We start from the raw sequence: 20,488 nt of genomic DNA on the forward strand, positions 1-20,488 counted from the left end.
TGTGTGTGTGTGAGGGGCCACGTTCACAACTGTGTGTGTGAGGGGCCACGTTCACAACTGTGTGTGTGAGGGGCCACGGTCACAACTGTGTGTGTGTGAGGGGCCACGGTCACAACTGTGTGTGTGTTAGGGGCCACGTTCACAACTGTGTGTGTGTGAGGGGCCAAGGTCACAACTGTGTGGGTGAGGGGCCACGATCACAACTGTGTGTGTTAGGGGCCACGTTCACAACTGTGTGTGTGTGAGGGGCCACGGTCACAACTGTGTGTGTTAGGGGCCACGTTCACAACTGTGTGTGTGTGAGGGGCCACGTTCACAACTGTGTGTGTGAGGGGCCACGGTCACAACTGTGTGTGTGTGTGTGAGGAGTCACGGTCACAACTGTGTGTGTGAGGAGTCACGGTCACAACTGTGTGTGTGTGAGGAGTCACGGTCACAACTGTCTGTGTGTGAGGGGCCACGGTCACAACTGTGTGTGTGTGAGGGGCCACGGTCACAACTGTGTGTGTGAGGAGTCACGGTCACAACTGTGTGTGTGTGTGAGGAGTCACGGTCACAACTGTGTGTGTGTGAGGGGCCACGGTCACAACTGTGTGTGAGGGGCCACGGTCACAACTGTGTGTGTGTGTGAGGAGTCACGGTCACAACTGTGTGTGTGAGGGGCCACGGTCACAACTGTGTGTGTGTGTGAGGAGTCACGGTCACAACTGTTTGTGTGTGAGGGGCCACGGTCACAACTGTGTGTGTGTGAGGGGCCACGGTCACAACTGTGTGTGTGTGTGAGGAGTCACGGTCACAACTGTTTGTGTGTGAGGGGCCACGGTCACAACTGTGTGTGTGTGAGGGGCCACGGTCACAACTGTGTGTGTGTGTGAGGAGTCACGGTCACAACTGTGTGTGTGAGGAGTCACGGTCACAACTGTGTGTGTGTGAGGGGCCACGGTCACAACTGTGTGTGTGTGTGTGTGTGAGGAGTCACGGTCACAATTGTGTGTGTGAGGGGCCACGGTCACAACTGTGTGTGTGAGGGGCCACGTTCACAACTGTCTGTGTGTGTGTGTGAGGAGTCACGGTCACAACTGTGTGTGTGAGGGGCCACGGTCACAACTGTGTGTGTGAGGGGCCACGGTCACAACTGTCTGTGTGTGAGGGGCCACGGTCACAACTGTGTGTGTGAGGGGCCACGGTCACAACTGTCTGTGTGTGTGAGGGGCCACGGTCACAACTGTCTGTGTGTGAGGGGCCACGGTCACAACTGTGTGTGTGAGGGGCCACGGTCACAACTGTGTGTGTGTGAGGGGCCACGGTCACAACTGTGTGTGTGTGTGTGAGGAGTCACGGTCACAACTGTGTGTGTGAGGAGTCACGGTCACAACTGTGTGTGTGTGAGGGGCCACGGTCACAACTGTGTGTGAGGGGCCACGGTCACAACTGTGTGTGTGTGAGGAGTCACGGTCACAACTGTGTGTGTGTGAGGGGCCACGGTCACAACTGTGTGTGAGGGGCCACGGTCACAACTGTGTGTGTGTGTGAGGAGTCACGGTCACAACTGTGTGTGTGAGGGGCCACGGTCACAACTGTGTGTGTGTGTGAGGAGTCACGGTCACAACTGTTTGTGTGTGAGGGGCCACGGTCACAACTGTGTGTGTGTGAGGGGCCACGGTCACAACTGTGTGTGAGGGGCCACGGTCACAACTGTGTGTGTGTGAGGGGCCACGGTCACAACTGTCTGTGTGTGAGGGGCCACGGTCACAACTGTGTGTGTGTGAGGGGCCACGGTCACAACTGTCTGTGTGTGAGGGGCCACGGTCACAACTGTGTGTGTGAGGGGCCACGGTCACAACTGTGTGTGTGTGAGGGGCCACGGTCACAACTGTGTGTGTGTGAGGGGCCACGGTCACAACTGTGTGTGTGTGTGTGAGGGGCCACGGTCACAACTGTGTGTGTGTGAGGGGCCACGGTCACAACTGTGTGTGTGAGGGGCCACGGTCACAACTGTGTGTGTGAGGAGTCACGGTCACAACTGTGTGTGTGAGGAGTCACGGTCACAACTGTGTGTGTGAGGGGCCACGGTCACAACTGTGTGTGTGTGAGGGGCCACGGTCACAACTGTGTGTGAGTGCTCATCTATTTTAAAGTTGAAATGTTTACATTATTGTATCTTTGAGAAATGCTGAATGTACTTTTTCTGACATAAATTGTGAATAAAATTCCCCTCAACTTTAAACCCTACTGTCGACCATAATTATCTACCACAGCAGTTAGAATTACAAGTGTTTTTTATTCATATTTGTGGTGATTTTTACTAATATCAGTGGAAATTAATATTTTAATCTTTACAAGAATGTGATCCAGGCAGGATATATAGTCACTTTGTTGTTCATGTATTTATATAATTTTGATTAATGTATATGCTAAAAAAAACATTGTAGCTCTCATTCACTGTGATGTTCTTTCACACCTGAAAGTCTTGAGCAAAAACACTAATGTGGAGACTTAAAACTGGGATAACCGCTATTTTTTAATATCCTCATACAACAGTGTGGTGTATTTTTGACACATTTCTCTGCACCTCAGACAACAGTGTGTTGATATATCTTCTAACCAAGATGTTCCAGCACATAAGGCTCACTGGCACTCAACTCATCTCTACTATTCAGGTACTTTGGACTTCAATTGGCCAAGAATAATATTAAAAAGGCAGTTCAAGATGTTATTGTCATGGACACTTGTAAACTTAAAGAAGAAAAGTTCTGAACAAGTTAACAAAAAAAACACGTTTAATAAAAATTATTTAGACACATTAATATTCTATTAACAAGAACATGTTTCATGTAATCATCATTCAACACAGACGCAGATCCACTCTGCTCAAACTGTCCATCTGGCAAAAGTAATGAGTCTCCGCCCGCTGTACACAAATAGGAACCCATCACTTCTTCCACCGGAAAACATCAGCAATCCTCCATGTGCAGGTAAATATGGACCAGTTTGGATTTCCCACAGGGCGCATCCACAAAGTCCTAATAGAATCCCTCTTCTGTGGTTCACCGTAAATAATATTCGATGGCAGCGGAGAATGCGGCGAAGCCTCCACATCCCAGCACCCCGGCCTTCAGACCAGCTACAAAACAGAACAAGCAACACGCGTGAGGACAAAAGAAACGTCAAAAGAAACGTCAAAAGAAACGTCAAAAGTTCAATCTACCAGTTGACATACCACGAAATCCAATGGCGCCGCCCGTAACACAGCCGCTGTACACCGCGTTCTTCCAGTCAGATACACCTCGGTGCTGCGGATGAAAAAAAAGACACAAGACAGAAGTTAGTAAATTGAGCCAGAGTTGGGGGGGGGGGGGGGGGAAGAGTTTCCAATTAAGAATGATGAGCGAGCAGAGATCCCCGTTGAGCACTAGAGGGCGCTGTTGCACCATTTTGAAGAGGAAGTGGAACACAAATGAAGCTCAAGTGGAAGTTCAGTGAGGAAGACACTCTTTACACCCCTGTTCATTTATAAGCAGTCTACGTCTTGCAGGGATTACTTGCCATCAGCTGAATGGGGCCGTGTACGATGAATGAACCAATCGGATTCGGCGCAGTTTCTGTAAGCCAATCACAGGGGATTCTGCCTTCGCAGATATCAGCATCACTACCCCTTGCTTATCCTAATTCAGGATGGAGTCCAATCGCCAAAGACTTTGCACTATTCAAATATATGCAATTGTAATAAATCAATTATTGTTAAACTCTAATACCATGAGGTTCCCAAAATATCTCAAACACTCTACACAGGGATGTTGAACGATCAATACAATAACTAAAATAATTGTTCGGTCGACTCGCCATTAGAGAGGGTTTGAAACCCGGCTATGAAACAATTCCTGAAAGATGAGCGAGTAAGTGAAGGTGGTTCGTAATGGGTGCTGTGTTAGTAAAATCGTGCAACTATTAAGTAAAAAATGTAAAATAAAACTCATCACACCTAATGTGACCCGGCTGTGTTTGTGATTGTAAAAAAACAAAAACACACGTGAGTAATAAAGTTGGAGATTAAATCTGTGTTCACTAAAGCATTCACATTATTTTGTCTATTCCCTGTTTTGCTACAGACAACTGGGAACTGATTTATTTATTTGTTTCGAGCTCCTGCCAGTTAATCCGTTCAATTTAGTTACCTTGTCTTAAATATAATGCAATGTGATTTAATTATTTGAAGTTCGCAGACGACTCAACGGTCATCGGCCTCATCAGGAACGGTGATGAGTCTGCGTACAGACGGGAGGTTGAACAGCTGGTCCTCTGGTGTGGTCAGAACATCCTGGAGCTGAACAAGCCCAACACTGTGGAGATGACAATGGACTAGGAGGAGCTCCCCAACACAATACCCCCCCTCATCATACTCAACAGCACTGTGTCTGCGATGGAGACCTTCAGGTGTCTGGGATCCACAATCTCCCAGGACCTGAAGTGGGCCTCCAACATTAACACCATCTGGAAAAAGGCCCAGCAGAGGTTGTACTTCCTGTGCCAGCTCAGGAAGTACAACCTGCCTCAGGAGCTGCTGATACTGTTCTACTCCGCCATCATCCAGTCTGTTCTCTGTTCTTCCATCACTGTGTGGTTTGGATCGGCCACCAAACAGGACCGAGACAGACTACAACGGATAATCAGGTCTACAGAGAGAACTATTGGTTCCAGCCTGCTCTCCATCCTGGACTTGTACACCTCCAGAGTCAGAAAGCGGGCTGGTAAGATCACTGCAGACCTTCACACCCTGGACACAAGCTGTTCCAACTCCTCCCCTCTGGTAGGCGCTACAGAGCACTGTACGCCAAAACCACGGGAACAGCTTCTTCCCTCTGGCCGTCACTCTGATGAACAATTAATCAGACACCTCCATCTGCTCCATCACCACTTTCTGCACTACATCCCCATTTCACTGTTGTTGTTTATATATTGAACATACATGTTGCTACTCAGTTGTATTTAATGTATTTTTTATATTTATCCTGTCATTTGTCATTTAAATATGTAATTTAAATGTGCGTACGTGTTACCAGAGTCAAATTCCAAAAGCTGACATATTCAACATATTCACACAATGTCTGATGGTGACCTACTGATTCAATGATGCACTCTGAGCAGGAGAACATGGCGCCCACGATGGCGAAGTTCTTGGCGTATGACATCCCCCTCTGGCCCATGTCTTTGAGGACTTCCCGTGCCGATGGAGTTTTCAGTGGGTCTTTTGGGTCGAAGCCAACATTGGTATCGATGCCTGCTGTGAAAATACCAAAAGCTCCTCCTAGGACGAACCCTGCGGAGAACAACAACAACAAAAACACCTGAGTGCCTGCACAAGAAATCTCAACAATATTGACAAGCTAAAAGATGAATCCAAGACACAGCTCTCCTGGGGTCTCATAAGTACTATCGATCATGCATGTGTAATGCACAGGTAACACTGAGGTAAGGGAACCACTGCAAACGGACAAGTTTACAGTGAATAATTAATCACAATCATCATTATCGCAGATTCCCAACAGATGCCCAAGGTGTCATCTTTAAATTGCTTCAGAGGAATGTTGCTTTCTGTCAGTTAATCGCCCTACATGACGGAAACCAAAGACTACAATCCCAAACCCAGTGACCCCTTCAAATCCACTTCCACATAAGCAGGAGAGCTCGGAGCTCTGACACCGGTTCTGTTTTCTGTTGCTGTGCTGCGATCTCCGCCTGTCACCTGAAGCTGGACGGGCAAAGAGACGCTCACTGACACTGGGATGTCAGTGTCGTGGCTTACCTCCCACACAGGCCAGAACCGACTTGAAGGCGCAGCTCTCCATTCCCCTCTCGATCATCTTCTGCTCGTCGCTTTTAGCAGGCACCGGCAGTCCCCCCATGACGCCGGGGCTCAGGTCCTTCACGGGCCTCTTGTCCCCGACGAGATGCTCCAGAATCATGCTGTACTGAATCGGCGGGGCCTCCATACTCGAGCCAGCCGAAGCTGGACCTTGTAAGTCGGAGCCAGCGGCGTTTGCAGCACCCGTGGAGGCAGCCATGTTTCTCAATGACAGGCAGCGGTGTTGGTAAATGAAGTCGACGACGAGGGGTTTGCAGATTCGTCACTTTTGTAACGCCTGCTGATGCAGTCTGTGGCTGATGTCGGGAAATATAAATAATATGGACACAGTTTAAGCATATATTTCTTTTATGTACATTAATTAGAAGCAGTGAAGTCATATTTATATATATATTGAAAAGCTAAAACAATTTTACCGATTGATCTAAATTCGTGTCAGCACTTTCGACACAAGACTTCAGCCCTGCAGTGAATTATACCTCCATTGAAGTTAAAACAAGGTTTTTGTTGACACCTGGTGGTTATTATGAAGGCAGTAGCTTCTGTTGTTCAACTGTATTGTGTGACACGTGCGCTTCTGCCATGTGTTCCACCTCACTTAGCTATATTAATAAGGGTAGACTAAAATAAGTATTTTTCCAGAAATATTACAGTTTTTAATACATCTCATCCCGACGATGAATCCTATTTATACAGCTTGAATTGAACATTATTGTTGAAACTGTGTCCGATAGGCGTTGAGTGGAAAAGACTACATGTCCCAGAAATCTACCCGAGCACTGCGCCAAACTCGCTTCACGCGCTCCACCTACTGGCTCCAGCGCGAGCTGGAGGGGACACTTTAATGACTCGCGTGCGCGAGGCGGCGGCGGCGGCATCATCATCCCGACCAAACGACAGCAGCCGCAATACTGAACAGGTGAGTTTAAGCTAATGGCTCGTACTCATTAACTTCTGAATGACAGCATCTCTTCTTGAGTTAAAATGTGTAAACTTCCTCGTGGACGCGGTGGTCGGTGGACACGAAGCGGTCAAAGAGAGCCGCTCGGTGTCAGTTGAGAGCCGCTCGGTGTCAGTTGAGAGCCGCTCGGTGTCAGTTGAGAGCGACGCCAACCGGACCCGATGGCAGCTGTCTGTTAGCAGCGCCACCGGGTCCGTTCCTTTAACGACCGGAGCAGACGAGTCTTTCCTGTGCGACGACGACCGTCACATAATAGCCGCAGGACAGGTTGTCGCCTGGCTAATTGAACGTGTCACCGTACGACTGCGCCGCTCGTCAAACACACCGACGGACACACGGGACGTGACGCCGTGACGGGGCTCCTCGTTACCGGGTCCGGTTCTCTCGCCACCGCCGCACAAGCGCGACGACGCGGGCTCAGCGGGGGACCGGATCGATACCACATCTGCTTCACCCGCTGTCTGTTGGCTCGGTTCTTCATCCGCGTCAGTAGAAGTCATCCCACGGGGATGCTGGTGTCGTGTTTACCCGTCTACTGTCACGCTGTGCTGTCCCGTGCAGGGACGTATCCGTTATTGTATCTATCTGACATGCCATTGAAGATACACATACCATCCTTGTAAAATTCAGAAACAACATAAGTTGTTAAGAAATAACATTAAGATGCGTTGCTATATTTTCTTTAAATCGTATTTAAAGAGTAAGAAGACGTGGAAGTCTAAATATTGCTTCAAAGCCCCACACAGCCAGAAATAGCCTCTAATGTATGCCGGAGAGATGCTGTGGCTTTTACTGATTTGTTTATTTCTTTGGGCCTAAACTTTAAATTTAAAATGTTGGAATTGGTTTTTAGACTACCCATGTGTATGTTTTTAAAATGTAAAGTCGCCTCGGGTTGATAAAACCTTCAACTTCTCCCCAGAAATACAGAGGACAGTGCCCTGAACTCAAGTGCTTTAATAATACAACTATTGTCTTTCATCATTCAAGTTCAAGGATTTTAGTCAACTAAAGTTAGCTAATGGTAGCAAGGGACTGTTTAGCACCTGCTTTTTTCACGGGGTTATCATACTTTGCTTCCTAAAATACAAATTAATTTACCAAAGTAGCTGTACTGCTTAGGTATTCCTGTGTTTTTATGTACATTTTAAATTGTTCCTGCCAATGGCGAGTTTCCTTTGGAACCACTTGTGCGCTGCAAGCCGTTTCTCTTCCCGTGATCAGTCAGCCATTTGTTCCTCATTAGATCGGTGCCATGTAAAGCAGTCAAACAAGGCCCTGTTGTGAAAAAAGTTAGGTGGTTGATGTCTTTAATAGCACCTTAATTCTAGCAAACTATTCTGATTAAACTCATGTGTGTAATTCCCACCACGTAACATTACACCTGTGACCTACATTACCAGAGTGTTCCAGAAACATCAGGTCACTGTGTAAATGAGTGACGTTTGAATAATAAACCTTTTTCTATTTTGATCATGGCTTATTGTGCGGCAAAATTGGACATCTAAAAAAATGACAAAAGGGAAAGTAAAGTTGTAAGATATCCTAATTGCAGAGCTTACGTTGCAGTCTTGTGTTTATAGAAGAGGCCAGCCTTGCGATGAAATGGGTATGTGTTCTTTTGGGAAAACCAAATGGGCAACAAATGACAGCTTTCACTTTCCTCTGTTCCTTTTGATTATGCCGGGAGAAAGGAGAGTTCAAACATGAGCGGTGCACCAGTCATTTATGAGGCGGTCAATGTGAATGTTGTTTGTTGGTAATTATACCCTTTGTTTTCCTCATGGTTAACCATCCAAGAAGGGGAAATAGTTGGTCTTTGGTGTCTGTGTTGTGTTCAGGACAGGCGGTGCTGGACACAGAAATCACCAAATGAGGCTTGTGTCAATGTAATGATGGCTATTCATAAGGTAGCACTGACTGCAGTGATGTCTGGTGTCAGAGGGAAACTGCATGAACACATCTGTCAATGTGTATTTAGATTTCTTATTGATTTCATGACCTTCTTGTCATTGATGGAGGTAGAAGGATCTGTTGTCGTTGTAGAGCCTGAAACACTGAATCTCCCTGTTTGTTTTTTTTTCTTTCTTCTAGAACTGCTCACATCCTCTGTTCAACGCATTATCCATGCAGTTCCTGTCATTGGATTGCTATTTATAGCCAGGGGTTATGTGGGGAGCACCGCTGGCACAGCGTTGCGGTGTGGCTTGTTTTGTTAGACAGAAAACGATACCCGGTGATCTCCTTCGCTCGATGGGAAGAATTCAATGTGTGACGCTCTGAAGGAAATTCATGTTCTCCTCTCATTGCTGTCCCACACACTCAGGAACATCAATTGAGTTATTCTAGTGCTGGTGTCCTGGATTCATTTGTGTTAACACCAAAGGAAATGTGAGTAGAAAATTAGCAGCGGCACCGGCTTCTTTCACCGACACGCTGTAACTGACATATGTGAGTAAGGGTGGGGGTTGGGTAACAGCATTTATCATGACCTTGTCCAGCTGTGGGAAGAAAGGCAGATACTGCAGTGATGTAGTCGTGTTCACTTGATACCTCCAACCCCAAGAACAAACCTCCTCAAATGTGCAGTTATTTTTTTTGTGCAATTACTGCTTGGAATTTACTACCTCGTCATATATCTCATACAGGTGTCATTTAAAAAAAACAATTAAAGGTGCACCTCGGGCCATTAACCACTTGACATTAACTACTTGAAATCACTTTTGTAGTCATCTGATCCTTCTTTGTATAAATTACTGATGTACTGCACAATATACATCATGGTCCTCGACTGCACTATGTATCTGTTTCACATTTGCACGTTTTGTATGTATTACATGTTGTCCTTTCTGTGGACCCCAGGAAGATTAGCGGCCGCTAAGGCGTCAGCTAACTAAACTAATATGCCCCCTTATCAAGCATCCAGCAACCCCGATATATTTATGGCAAATGTGTTTGTGAGATTTCATCTTTAGTAATGACGAGCACTATTTTCAGAAATGTAGTTTGAGGTAGGGTTGCCCTCAACCAAAGAAACATCAATGTCGACTGACACTCAAACAATTTGTCGACTTGGACCAATTTGGATAATCTGTTGATTTAACTGATGTATCTTTAAAACTGAGTTCCCCACAAATAATCACACATAAGCACCAAGATAAGTATTGTGTTCACCAGCGATGTACGCATACGTTTCTTGGAAATTAGTGATTAATCGTGTAAACAAGCATCATAGTTGAAATCGACTAAAAGGGGGCAGCGTAAGTTTGAGGTAAAACTTCTATATCTCAACAAATTCATGACCAGATGGTGGATTTCCTGCTGGCTTTGTCAGAGCAGAGCAGTTTTGGAAGCATGTGCAGGTCAGCAAGTGCACACTGTGTCCTGGTTCAGAAACGGATCAACATGACAACAATTTCCCCGGCATATATTATCAGGTAAAGCCATTAGGAATATGCGGTTGAGTGCAGTGTGTTGCTTAGAAGGCGAGTTGCTTTCTTGAAATGAGCTATTGTATTTAAGATTAAAATATAAATGAAGCCCAAGATTTAGTGTGCGGATAAAAAGTGAGCGGTGAATAGATAATACGTCAATATGCCCGAGCCTGGTTGGTTGTAGATGTGGTACCAGAGAGAGGGGCTGACGGGGAATAGTTCATGAAACACAACTGAAACTAACACGGCCAGAAACACTCTCTTCCACACACATTCAGGGGAAATAACTCAGTGTAATCTGAGAGGAAAGAGTTGTAATCTGTCCTCGAGAGGCGAGGTCTGGTCTGCATACAGTTGGAGTGGCACGTCCTTTACTGCGGTGGAGGGGGCTTTAATTGAGGAGATAAGAGGAGATGGACTGATTGGTGGAGGAATGAACACGGATCTGGCATTTGGTCAGTTGGATAAATAAAAGCACCCTGAGAGAATGTGAGGCTGCTCAGTATGCTGTCAGCAGGTTACAAATATTTAGCATAATATATTTTAACTCTGTGCTTTTGCCTTGCAAAGACACAGATGGCTCCCAGCCTCCACAGTATTTGCCAGGCTTCCTTTTCTCAGTTTCTTCTCAAGCTTCTTCTGCCAAAAGGCTAGGGGAGAAAAACATTGCACTGGCGCAGCAATGTTTTCTTTCTGAGAGGTATACTATATATTAGCTGCATAAGCTGTCAAGGAAGGTATCGGCCAAGCATCTTCTTCCTCTGGCTCTCTTTTTAGTTCAAGGACGTCCAGGAAACAGTCTGCATACTTGACAAGCATCACAGTCTAACTCACTGGCTCTAAGGAATGCTAGCGTTTCTGTAAATGGGTCATCTGGGCCACATCTGAGGTCAAATATATGGCTTTCTTTTGCCTCCACTATAGAACAGTGTCTTGCAGGAGGTAATTAGACAGATGATTTGATAACTTATTGAGTTATCCAATCCAAAAAAAAACAGGTTATGCAGGTTTACAAGTGTGACTTGCATGGGGAGTGTCGTCGTCTTTTAAAATGTTTGCTTGGAAGCTGAAAGAGGTCCGCCCCATTGTTGTCTCTTTGAAGTCTCTTATACAGGTCACATTGAACACACCCACAGTGCACATCAAATAGCTCGCATGCCACCAGTCTGTGTGCTGTCTTAAACTCAAAAGATGGAGCAGGGATCGGCCCTTTTAGGTTGGACAGTAATTATACTCAGTGGCACTCATACCGTGATGTTCCATTGTGGAAAACCACTGAGCTCTGTTGAGTGGTTGTGTTTTTATTCCCTCGTGGATGCTATGCTGTGTTTCTATGGAACCCGCCCACTCGCTGTACATGGAGCCAGCCGGCCAGAGGTTTCTGCAGGGGGGCTCTGGCTGACTGTTTATCAGACAAGAACTTTGACACTATCAGAGCAGGAAGTTTAACCCTCGAGGGAGAAGAAACGGAAGATGAAGTAGATGAATTATGCAAGATGACTGTAACTTTATCAACTCCTACTACTTTATGCCTGGTGAATTCAGCTAATGAATGGCTGTAACTGCTGCAAGGTGGCACAGTTCAGCTGTGCATGCTTTATCCAATTCTTTATTGATTCCTTTTGTTTGCGTCCGTTAAGTTAAGAGAATTCCTCAAGATTCAGCGATATCACAGAAATATTACTACATTTGAAGATGCTGTGTTTATTTGGTATACAGGATGTTTATACATCACTGTTCATTTCAAAGACAAAACATTGAATTGATCAAATAATTGGCAAACTAACTTAATTCAAATAATCAGTTGCAGCCTTACCTAAAAATACTTATTCTTCATATCTATTCTGTTGGAGTTGGTGCTTTCTAATTAATTGGCATTTATTAATTTATTAATTAAAGTTATTTCTTATTATGAAATAATAGCAGAATTTCTATATAAGCTAGCATTGAGGAAATACATTTTTAAAAGTTAAATTTGAGTTCAGGATGTAAAGAAGCCCCTCCTCTTGGGTATGAACTGTCACAAGTAAAGAGCCAGGATCCCATAGTAAGCACTTCATATTTTAAAAGTTTGGGAACCCGTGTTGTCGAGGCCCAAAAGCCAGCCCAACAACCTATTGATTTATATCCATATCAAAGGAAATCATCAACTCAGCACTGCTTTCATCTCATCTCTTCTTGAACTAAATGATGCTGATTTAAGCAGCAGCTCAAAGTAGTACTATTTCAAAGTAGAGGAGTTCTGTGCTTTGGTCGAGAAATTATAGTATCATACTGGAAGGCTTTACTCTTTCTAGCTATTTACTCTTTCTAGCAATAATTCACATCAAAGTCTCCACACAAAGGCTGTTGGCTCAGTAATCAGTTGCCTCAAACGCATACATACATGCATGCATACCACTTGTGAACCGTTGCTTCCTGGGCGAAGGTTCAGGGCTCCATTCCCAGGAGTGCAATTTGAACCATTTAATGTGTGTTAATATTTTTACAGCTGTAGGATTTCTAGTGTGTTTGGCGTCTTGGTTTTGCTCCACGTTAAACTCTCACAAAGTGCGACTGCAGAAAATGTCTCACATTTGAGGCGCTGTTTTGTGTAAAAACTAGGCTTCCACTCCCCATGTAGTGCTTTTGGGAAGGAGGTTTGCGTTCTGTCACGTACTAGTTTCAGATCCCTTCAGACTACAGGGGAAACCCAGAGGGAGAGCAGAGACCGTATCACAGCATGAGATTCAGACAAATCCCACACTCACTTCCTGTTTCACTTTAGCTGACTTTGCACACACCGCTTCCTTCAGCCCAGGTGCTGTACAGATGCTTCAGAGCTGCCGACGTGGTCAATTAATACATTAATGCATGTATGTAAGCACACAAAGTTAATTATCATACAGGATATATTTGTACAGCAAGTGCTCTGTTCTGCTTCATTATCTCTAGTGCTGATGTTAGATGTGCAGCTGCTTCCTGGTATGAGCAGCAGCAGTAGCAACATGTCAATATCACACCAACAGAAACGGAAGCAACGGCAATATCTGCTTGTGATTGAATGGTTGCCTTTTTTAGTCACCTCATATTTTGAGTTAAGAAAGTATGCAGTTATAAGTCGGTTAAAAAGAGGAAAATATGACATAGAAGAAGCAAAGATGTATGTCAGTAACTAAACACAAAGTTAGTTTGTGTTTAGAATTTGACTTTACTTTCAATGATCTTGGAAAAAGCAATATTTTAAACATACACTCGCCACCACTGCATTATACATTTGTTTTCACATCCTTTGCGACAGTGTTGTGTCTATGTAGAGAGTCTGACTCAGGGCTTTTTCCTGTGGACGGAGGGAGGAAAAAGGAAGAGAATGAGAAGCAGGCGGCTCTTCGGTGTCTCCTGCCACCTCATCTAGTGAGTATCCAGTCACATCGCTCTATGTTCCAACATTATTTATTAATGTTTGGCCAGTTTCATACTCTGGGGCTTTGCTATTTCCTGTTTCCTTTCTGTAAGTGTTCGGCTTTAATTCACACAAAGGAACCTGGCAGTAAGGAAGTGTATTTCAGGTTTTTGAAAAATGGTCCAGTTACTGGAAATTATGAGTTTCTAGTGGTAAGCTTTTCCTCCAAGTTCATGTCCTATATTGGGACACCTTGGACTGTGTTATTGTTCTTAAACTATGGACACTTACCAATGGAAAAGTGATGTACTGTCGGCTGCACTCCTACAAGTTGGTCGGGACTTTTCTTTTAGCGCCAACCTCACGGCACTGGAAATGTCATGTAGCGTGCTTTTGGGTGAAATGTCTCCACAGCTATTGCATTGCTTCAGCAGGCTCTCCACACATTAATAATGATATGCCCTCAGGCATGTTTGTTCAATAAGGTGCCATCCATAAACGGTACACTGCAAGAGCATACAAAGTCCTATTTGCACTATATCTCGACAGATGACTTTATTAGAGCTAATATGTACGTGTCATGATACGTCATTTTAAAAGACAACTTCTAAACATTAGAAAGTATTTTCCGTGGCCATCCACAGTTGCCACAAAGACATATGTGACCACTGCCAGCCGCAACACTACAGAATCAGTGTCGTCGAAAGCATGCAGCATATGTCAAATCACTCTCGACATCTATATCTGCAGCAGCACAGCAGCCTGCAGTGCCTCAGAAAAAACTTCTGAACTCTCAACCCTTTGCAGCATCCTTTTTTAAAGCGCTGTTTTTGTGGTGGTGTAGGGGTGTGGTCAGACCGAGTTCCTCCGTTTACCACTTGCCACAAAACTGAAGCCTGTTTCATCCCGGAGTGCAGTACACTTTCTACCCACATGCTTCACGGCGTTGGCATGCCGTACGTTGTGGGATCCAAATCTGACCAGTATGGTAGAGCGTGAAATGCAGACCCCTCCGTAAATGATCCACCCTCACATTAGGAAGCGTTTCTCACACAGAGATTGGCTTTGTCAGTGTCGGCAGCCGCTAACAGCCCACGGTTCACTTAGGAAAGTACAAGCTCATAACAATGTCATGAATAATATTGTTCACACTCTATTGCAAAGAGACATGAGTTGGACATTGTGCACAGAAATGTTACTGTGGTACCACAAGTACTTGCTTTACACGGCTGTTTTTTTTCTTTCATTTAAGAATACAATGAAACAGTTGTGTGTAACCCACAAACCACAAACACACATGGTCCCATGTTAAATCAAATTACAAGCCACTGCCCTGAGAACAAAGTGCAGACACCTGCATTTCTAACAACAGCGGTTTGGGCTGTGTGATCATAATAAAAAGCTGTTTCCCTGATTCATGGCCCAGTAGGCTCAAAGCCATCCCTTTCCTGCCGTGTGTTCTTCTCAAGTAAGAAAAAGTCTGGAGCAACCGGTGAGAGGAGAAAAACATGCCCATGGCTGAGAGTCTGTCCATCTCCTCCTCTTTCTATGAGCGAGAGTGAAAGAGGCAACGGCACACACAGCACAGCGGTTGGCAGCCTGCGGTACTTCCTCATCCTGTCTGCCGCGTTGAGGCATACAGCCGTTGCTCGTGACCCTTCGAACTGGCACTCAGAGTCTCTTCGAAGAGCTCAGCAAAGGACCAATATTTTGGTCTGTTTTGCTTCGGGGCTCCCTGGCAGAGGGCAGGCTCTAGGACAGCGTCGAGAACCGAACACGTGAGTGAACTGCACCACTTGTTTGACGCCACCCTCTTTTTCTTGACTCACTTTTTTAAAGCTCTGAGACAATATTTGGACATGTTTTTAAAAAAAAAAAAAATCTTTCGGCACTGTTTTACAGCTTTAAAGGGACAATCGCGTTTGCTTGGGCCTGAAGATGTGATTAGTGTCGAAAAGTTTTGAATAGGAAAAAGTAATTTTGTATGATAAGTTAGGAAGAAAGTAAAGTGGGAACATCTGCTGCCAATATTTCTTCTGCCAGGTTTATCACATTTCTGTCAACCACTGAAAGTAAATTGCTCAAAGGGAAATGTGGCCAGGGCTAAACTCTGCGTCTATGCAGGAGTAGTATTTATTCACGTTTTTACAACCGTAGCTAACCAGAGCTTGCTATTTGTAAGCCTATGTTATGCTTAGCATGTTATATTGAGGTTTATGCTGGCCTTTTAAAAGCTACCCAATGAGTCAGGCAGGAGGAACCACGTTCAACCTAGCATCTTAAATACCTTTTTTATGTTTCCAAATGCAGTTAGGAGCATATAAGATGCATATTAGTTAGATCACTCACAATGCTGCTTTTGAATGTCCGGTGTAGGTCAGCATAAATATGTGATAAAACCGACATGATGGTAAAGCAATTCCTCAGTTCAACGTTGTTCAGTTATGCTTTGTTGAGTGTTACAATGCTTGAATCTTTTAAAAGTTATTCTCTGTAGATGGAATAGAATAAATGATATTGATTGAAGCAAAGCAGCACAGTCCACCTGAATGCACGTTGCCCAATTAAAGGCCACCACAAGCAGGCAGCAGGTTTTTCCGCCACATCTCTGCAGCACGGCGGTTTGTTGATCACCATTTAAACAGACGTTTAAAAAAAGTATCCGTGACAGGATGTTCGCACTTATGCACAGTTCCTGGTGATGGGACGAAGCGTGTCACTCTCTTCTAGACAAACACACAGACTGAATAATTGAAGTGTAGTTCACGTGGTCTGTCCTGCACCGTACCAGGTCGACCTGCATTTAGTGTCACAGTATGGTTAGGACTGGTTAGCTCGGATTTCCCTCGTCAGCCTAGTTACACACGTGTGCATGAATGTGTGCATGAATATGTGCATGAATGTGTGCATGCAAGAAGGGATTTCCTCGGTAACTGTTACATAGCATTGTGTCAGTGCAGTAGAGGGTAATTATTGGTTATGTCTCAACAGCTGCCCTATTTTTGCTGAACAGCAGTTCTACTGCTGGTTGCACCTTTAAAATGTTTATACAAGTGGATGTTTTTAATTAACAATATAAATAACGTGGATTCTAAATGCTGGATCTGTATTTATGCGTATACATAAATATAAGGATAAATAAGGAAGCCGGGTAGGTAGTGGGGACGGGGTCAGTGGCTCCCCGACTTTACACCACTGGACTGATTTGGCGTCGCTGCCGGTGTGATCCCATTGCAAGATGCTTTATGAATGTGATCTTAATGTATGAGATATTCACTTTTGCCAAACGAATGGGCTGAATATAGGGGATTGAGCCGTGGAGAAACTCAAATGACATACTGATATATTGATGAAGCAATTAAGAGTGTGTTGTAATGCAGGGTTTACCTTTTTTCTTTCTGATTGTTAAAAAGAGGACCACTTGCCCAAATAAACATGACACGGGACAAAAAAGGAACACAACATAAATAAATCGGCCTTTAACTATGATGCAATGACAACAATGAATATTCTGCTAAAAGTGGCATCACACGTTGGTCTCTACCTGACGATTGTTGTGGTTGAGAATAGCTGCTGTAATAGCTTGTAAATGTACAATCATTTGTTGACCTATCTTGTTTTGATTTGATTTGGTGAGCTATTTACATAGTGTGGATCTTGCTTGTGTGATTAAAGCACCCTGTTTACTCCCTCAGGTTTGTATCAGATCAGATAATGTGTGAGAGATGGGGACAGCAGGACCAGGCTGATAACAGCTGGAGCTTTCTCTTTATCTCCTTTTAGCAGTCCAGTCCAACAGCAACTGTCAGAAATAACTTGAGAGGCTCCGACACCACGTTGTCCCATATTTAAGCCTTGACATTCATCTTCCTGTTTTTGGAAGCAATATAATTAAGGCAGATGACAACCCATTACTTATGACTGTGTGGTGACTACAAGTTATACTTGGTTTTCTGATTTGGTCCATATTTAGCTTTTTACCAGCCTTGTATAAGCCACGATGTCATCATCCTACGTGTTTGTTCTGTCAGACCGTGCAAACTGTAGCCATCTTTGTTGGCGTGGTTGCTTTTACAGGAAGATGCCCAACTCACACTCTTGGCTCATGTTCAGATTTGCAACCCGCTGTCTGTCCCTCAAAGACATTTAGGTCTCCTGTTCCTAACTAGGCCATTGTAAAGTAAGTGGGACACCGTTCTGGCTCCTGAGGATCAGATCTCTGCACAGAAATATGGGGAGGTCATATTTGCAGTAATGAGTCCTGCAGTGGTCCAAAGAAGGTGAAAACTAAGTATATTCAACTTAAACTGGACAGGATTTTGCTGTACCAATGTTTTGCAGTTTTCAAACATTACATTATTGTTTCACAATTGCCTGATTTATTTGGTTGCTTGTTGCTTATTTCCCCCTCATAAAAAGAAGAAAAAAAAGAATAAACTGATATAACCTTGAGGGGGAACATCCTCAATTTGCCTCACTTCCTCATTAATCCTACACAGGCAGCATATCAATGTGTGCTGGGCAATGAGTGGTGCCCTATCCTTGTAAACTGCTCTAAAATGAGGTGAGATGTTAGATTACCAGGCCAGGCAGGAGTTAGTCACAAGATCTTGCCTAGAGAGGTCTTAGTATCATATGATGGGCCAGCAGGGGGATAGACAAGTTATTATATGGGCAAAAACATAAAAAAGTACATGCAATGTGTTCCTCGTCAAATATGTCTCTAAGCACCCAGAAACATCCCTTAATAAAAAAGCAAAGTAAAATCTACCAAATTGGATGTCTGAACATTTTACTGATGTGGATCCCCTGTATTGTTACTGTCTCTAGTGGTTAGTGTGCACTGCTCCTATTACGCATCATATCATTTATATATATATATATATATATATACAGTGTATATATAGGACAGTTACTGCAGAATAATTTTTTTTTGCAGCATCACTCTTTTTGTGCGGCACATGCATCAATTCAGTTGCTGCAGTAAATTAAATATGTATATCAGCTTGGAGCAGAGGGGGAAACTGTCTTCCCTCGCTTCCCTAGATTAGAGGCTATCCCCATTAACGGCAATGTTCCTCTCGGAGGCAGAGGATCAGGTTACCACAACCCAGATCAATGACTCAGAGCTCTTTACCAGTTCACACTCTCCTTGGTTAAGTGCACTCCTACCTCCTTCCATTTCCTACAGCTCGTCTTCGCCCAGATGAGTCATTTCATTCTGGACATCAAATGCACACCTTTGAAGCCATTATTGTCTTTCTATTTGAACATATTGACTGTTGTGGACATATTAAATTGTATGCATCTGTCTCGGAGAAATTCTAATTTTGACTCACATCTATAGCTAGTGCATTGCTAAAACTGTTTTTATTCATCACAGGATTTTTGCTGATGTTGATATATTTGTTTTGTATATTTTCTTCTGCAGTAGTGGTAATTCCTTAAGTAGATTTAGTTACTGCCAGATAACGGAAAGGGGCAGACAAAACAGCTTTATTTAAAATGAATAATTTGCAATTCCAATATTGATATGTAGTTTTAATTAATGGATAGATTGTACTCTGCAAATTACATGTAGTTAAGGCAAAAAATCAAGTTACCAACAAAGTATTTATAAAGTTATACATTTTTATTATATGTTGGTTGCGGTCAAAAACAGCAATGTTACAAGTCAAAGGCCAGTTTCGCACAGTGTCACTTGTGTTGTTTTTAGAGACTTTTGTTTGTTTGTTGTTTGTTCAAAGTGCTTTTTTAGTGAATGGAAGATCATGTGTTCATATTTCAGCAGTGCTTTCTGGTGCCTTTGGCATAGTGGTTGAGGAGAGTAACCTTCAATGAGACAAAAGCCTACTGAGCATCTGATCTGTAAGAATCTCCCCACCAGCTCCAGGGGAGCTGAATACACAGGCACATTAATGCTTGAGGATAAATCATTCAAGGAGTTTGTTACCGAACAACTTCCTTCTCTGGATCTCTCTCTCAGGTCTAGTTAGCTGACGCACAGCCATGATGAAATCGGGCGCCACGAAGGTGGGGCTGCCCAAGTCGGGACTCCAGGAGCGGACCAAGCCAGCCTCCATGGCCCCATCTTCCTCCACCACCACCTCCACAGCCATGAAGACCTCCAGATCCTCTAATACGCTGGCCTCAGACCAACGCCACAGCCGGGTGGGTCACAAGCATACTACAATTTACCACAAGCTAACATGATGATACCTTTACACAAGGGATGAAACAGACTAAAACATTTCAGAACTTTATTGTAACATCATTCAACCTATATTGTTGATACTAACAGCAGATGTGTTTCTAGCTGAAAAGAGCCAGCAGCGATGATGCCTTGACAAAGCCTACCCTGGGAGCTGCTGCCTCTGGCTCCCGGATGAAGAAGACTGTGACCACTGGAGCCATCTCAGATCTCACGGAGGCCCGCCCTCGCAGCCTGTCTGGTAAGAAACTACCACTCTTATCAGATATCTTGAAATAACTAATTTCAGAGACTTGGTTTAATGTACAACAAAAGCAATATGATGCTTGAAAGATGTTATCGTCACAATTTATGGATGTGATCTGTCTTTCAGAGATCATCACATTTCAGTATGAAAGTAGTGTAACTAACCACATATGACCACTAGAGGGCCACAGCACACCACTGAAGCTGCCTGTCTCAGCTCCAAGGCTGCTGGTTGTAACTCGAAGAAAGCTTGAGAAATGCTGCTCTTTGCTGTATTGTGACACCCCTCTAAGTATTTCATGTGTCTCTTTAGTCTTGTCTGGTTGGCATTGATAGGATGCAGGTGGCTGAGGAATACGGTTCTCAGGATTTTCATCCAAAACTGAGACAC

General features: G+C 44.2%; 2 protein-coding genes across 6 annotated transcripts in view; one reads left to right on the forward strand and one right to left on the reverse strand.

Annotated features, from left to right (window-relative positions):
- Window positions 1-2,762: 2,762 nt before the first annotated feature.
- On the reverse strand, window positions 2,763-6,071 carry timm22 (translocase of inner mitochondrial membrane 22 homolog (yeast)). The gene is made up of 4 exons (XM_034550224.1): window positions 5,804-6,071; window positions 5,121-5,317; window positions 3,221-3,293; window positions 2,763-3,124 (listed from the first exon to the last, which is right to left on the reverse strand). The coding sequence occupies exons 1-4, from the start codon at window positions 6,060-6,062 to the stop codon at window positions 3,048-3,050; spliced, it is 606 nt and encodes a 201-aa protein (XP_034406115.1). The 5' UTR covers window positions 6,063-6,071; the 3' UTR covers window positions 2,763-3,047.
- Window positions 6,072-6,659: 588 nt separating this feature from the next.
- Window positions 6,660-20,488, forward strand: part of specc1 (sperm antigen with calponin homology and coiled-coil domains 1) — a 64,511-nt gene continuing 50,682 nt past the window's right edge. For 2 of the 5 annotated variants that reach the window (XM_034549569.1, XM_034549573.1), the window contains exons 1-3: window positions 6,660-6,782; window positions 19,627-19,811; window positions 19,957-20,092. In XM_034549569.1, the coding sequence (XP_034405460.1) occupies window positions 19,650-19,811; window positions 19,957-20,092 (298 nt within the window). In that variant the 5' untranslated portion in view covers window positions 6,660-6,782; window positions 19,627-19,649. Of the gene's footprint in view, window positions 6,783-8,918; window positions 9,216-13,541; window positions 13,652-15,201; window positions 15,419-19,626; window positions 19,812-19,956; window positions 20,093-20,488 lie in introns of those variants that run through there. The other 3 variants (XM_034549572.1, XM_034549571.1, XM_034549570.1) reach the window with 3 other exon arrangements.

Source organism: Cyclopterus lumpus, chromosome 14 (genome assembly GCF_009769545.1).
Source record: "Cyclopterus lumpus isolate fCycLum1 chromosome 14, fCycLum1.pri, whole genome shotgun sequence".
In the NCBI taxonomy this organism is placed as follows: Eukaryota; Metazoa; Chordata; class Actinopteri; order Perciformes; family Cyclopteridae; genus Cyclopterus; species Cyclopterus lumpus.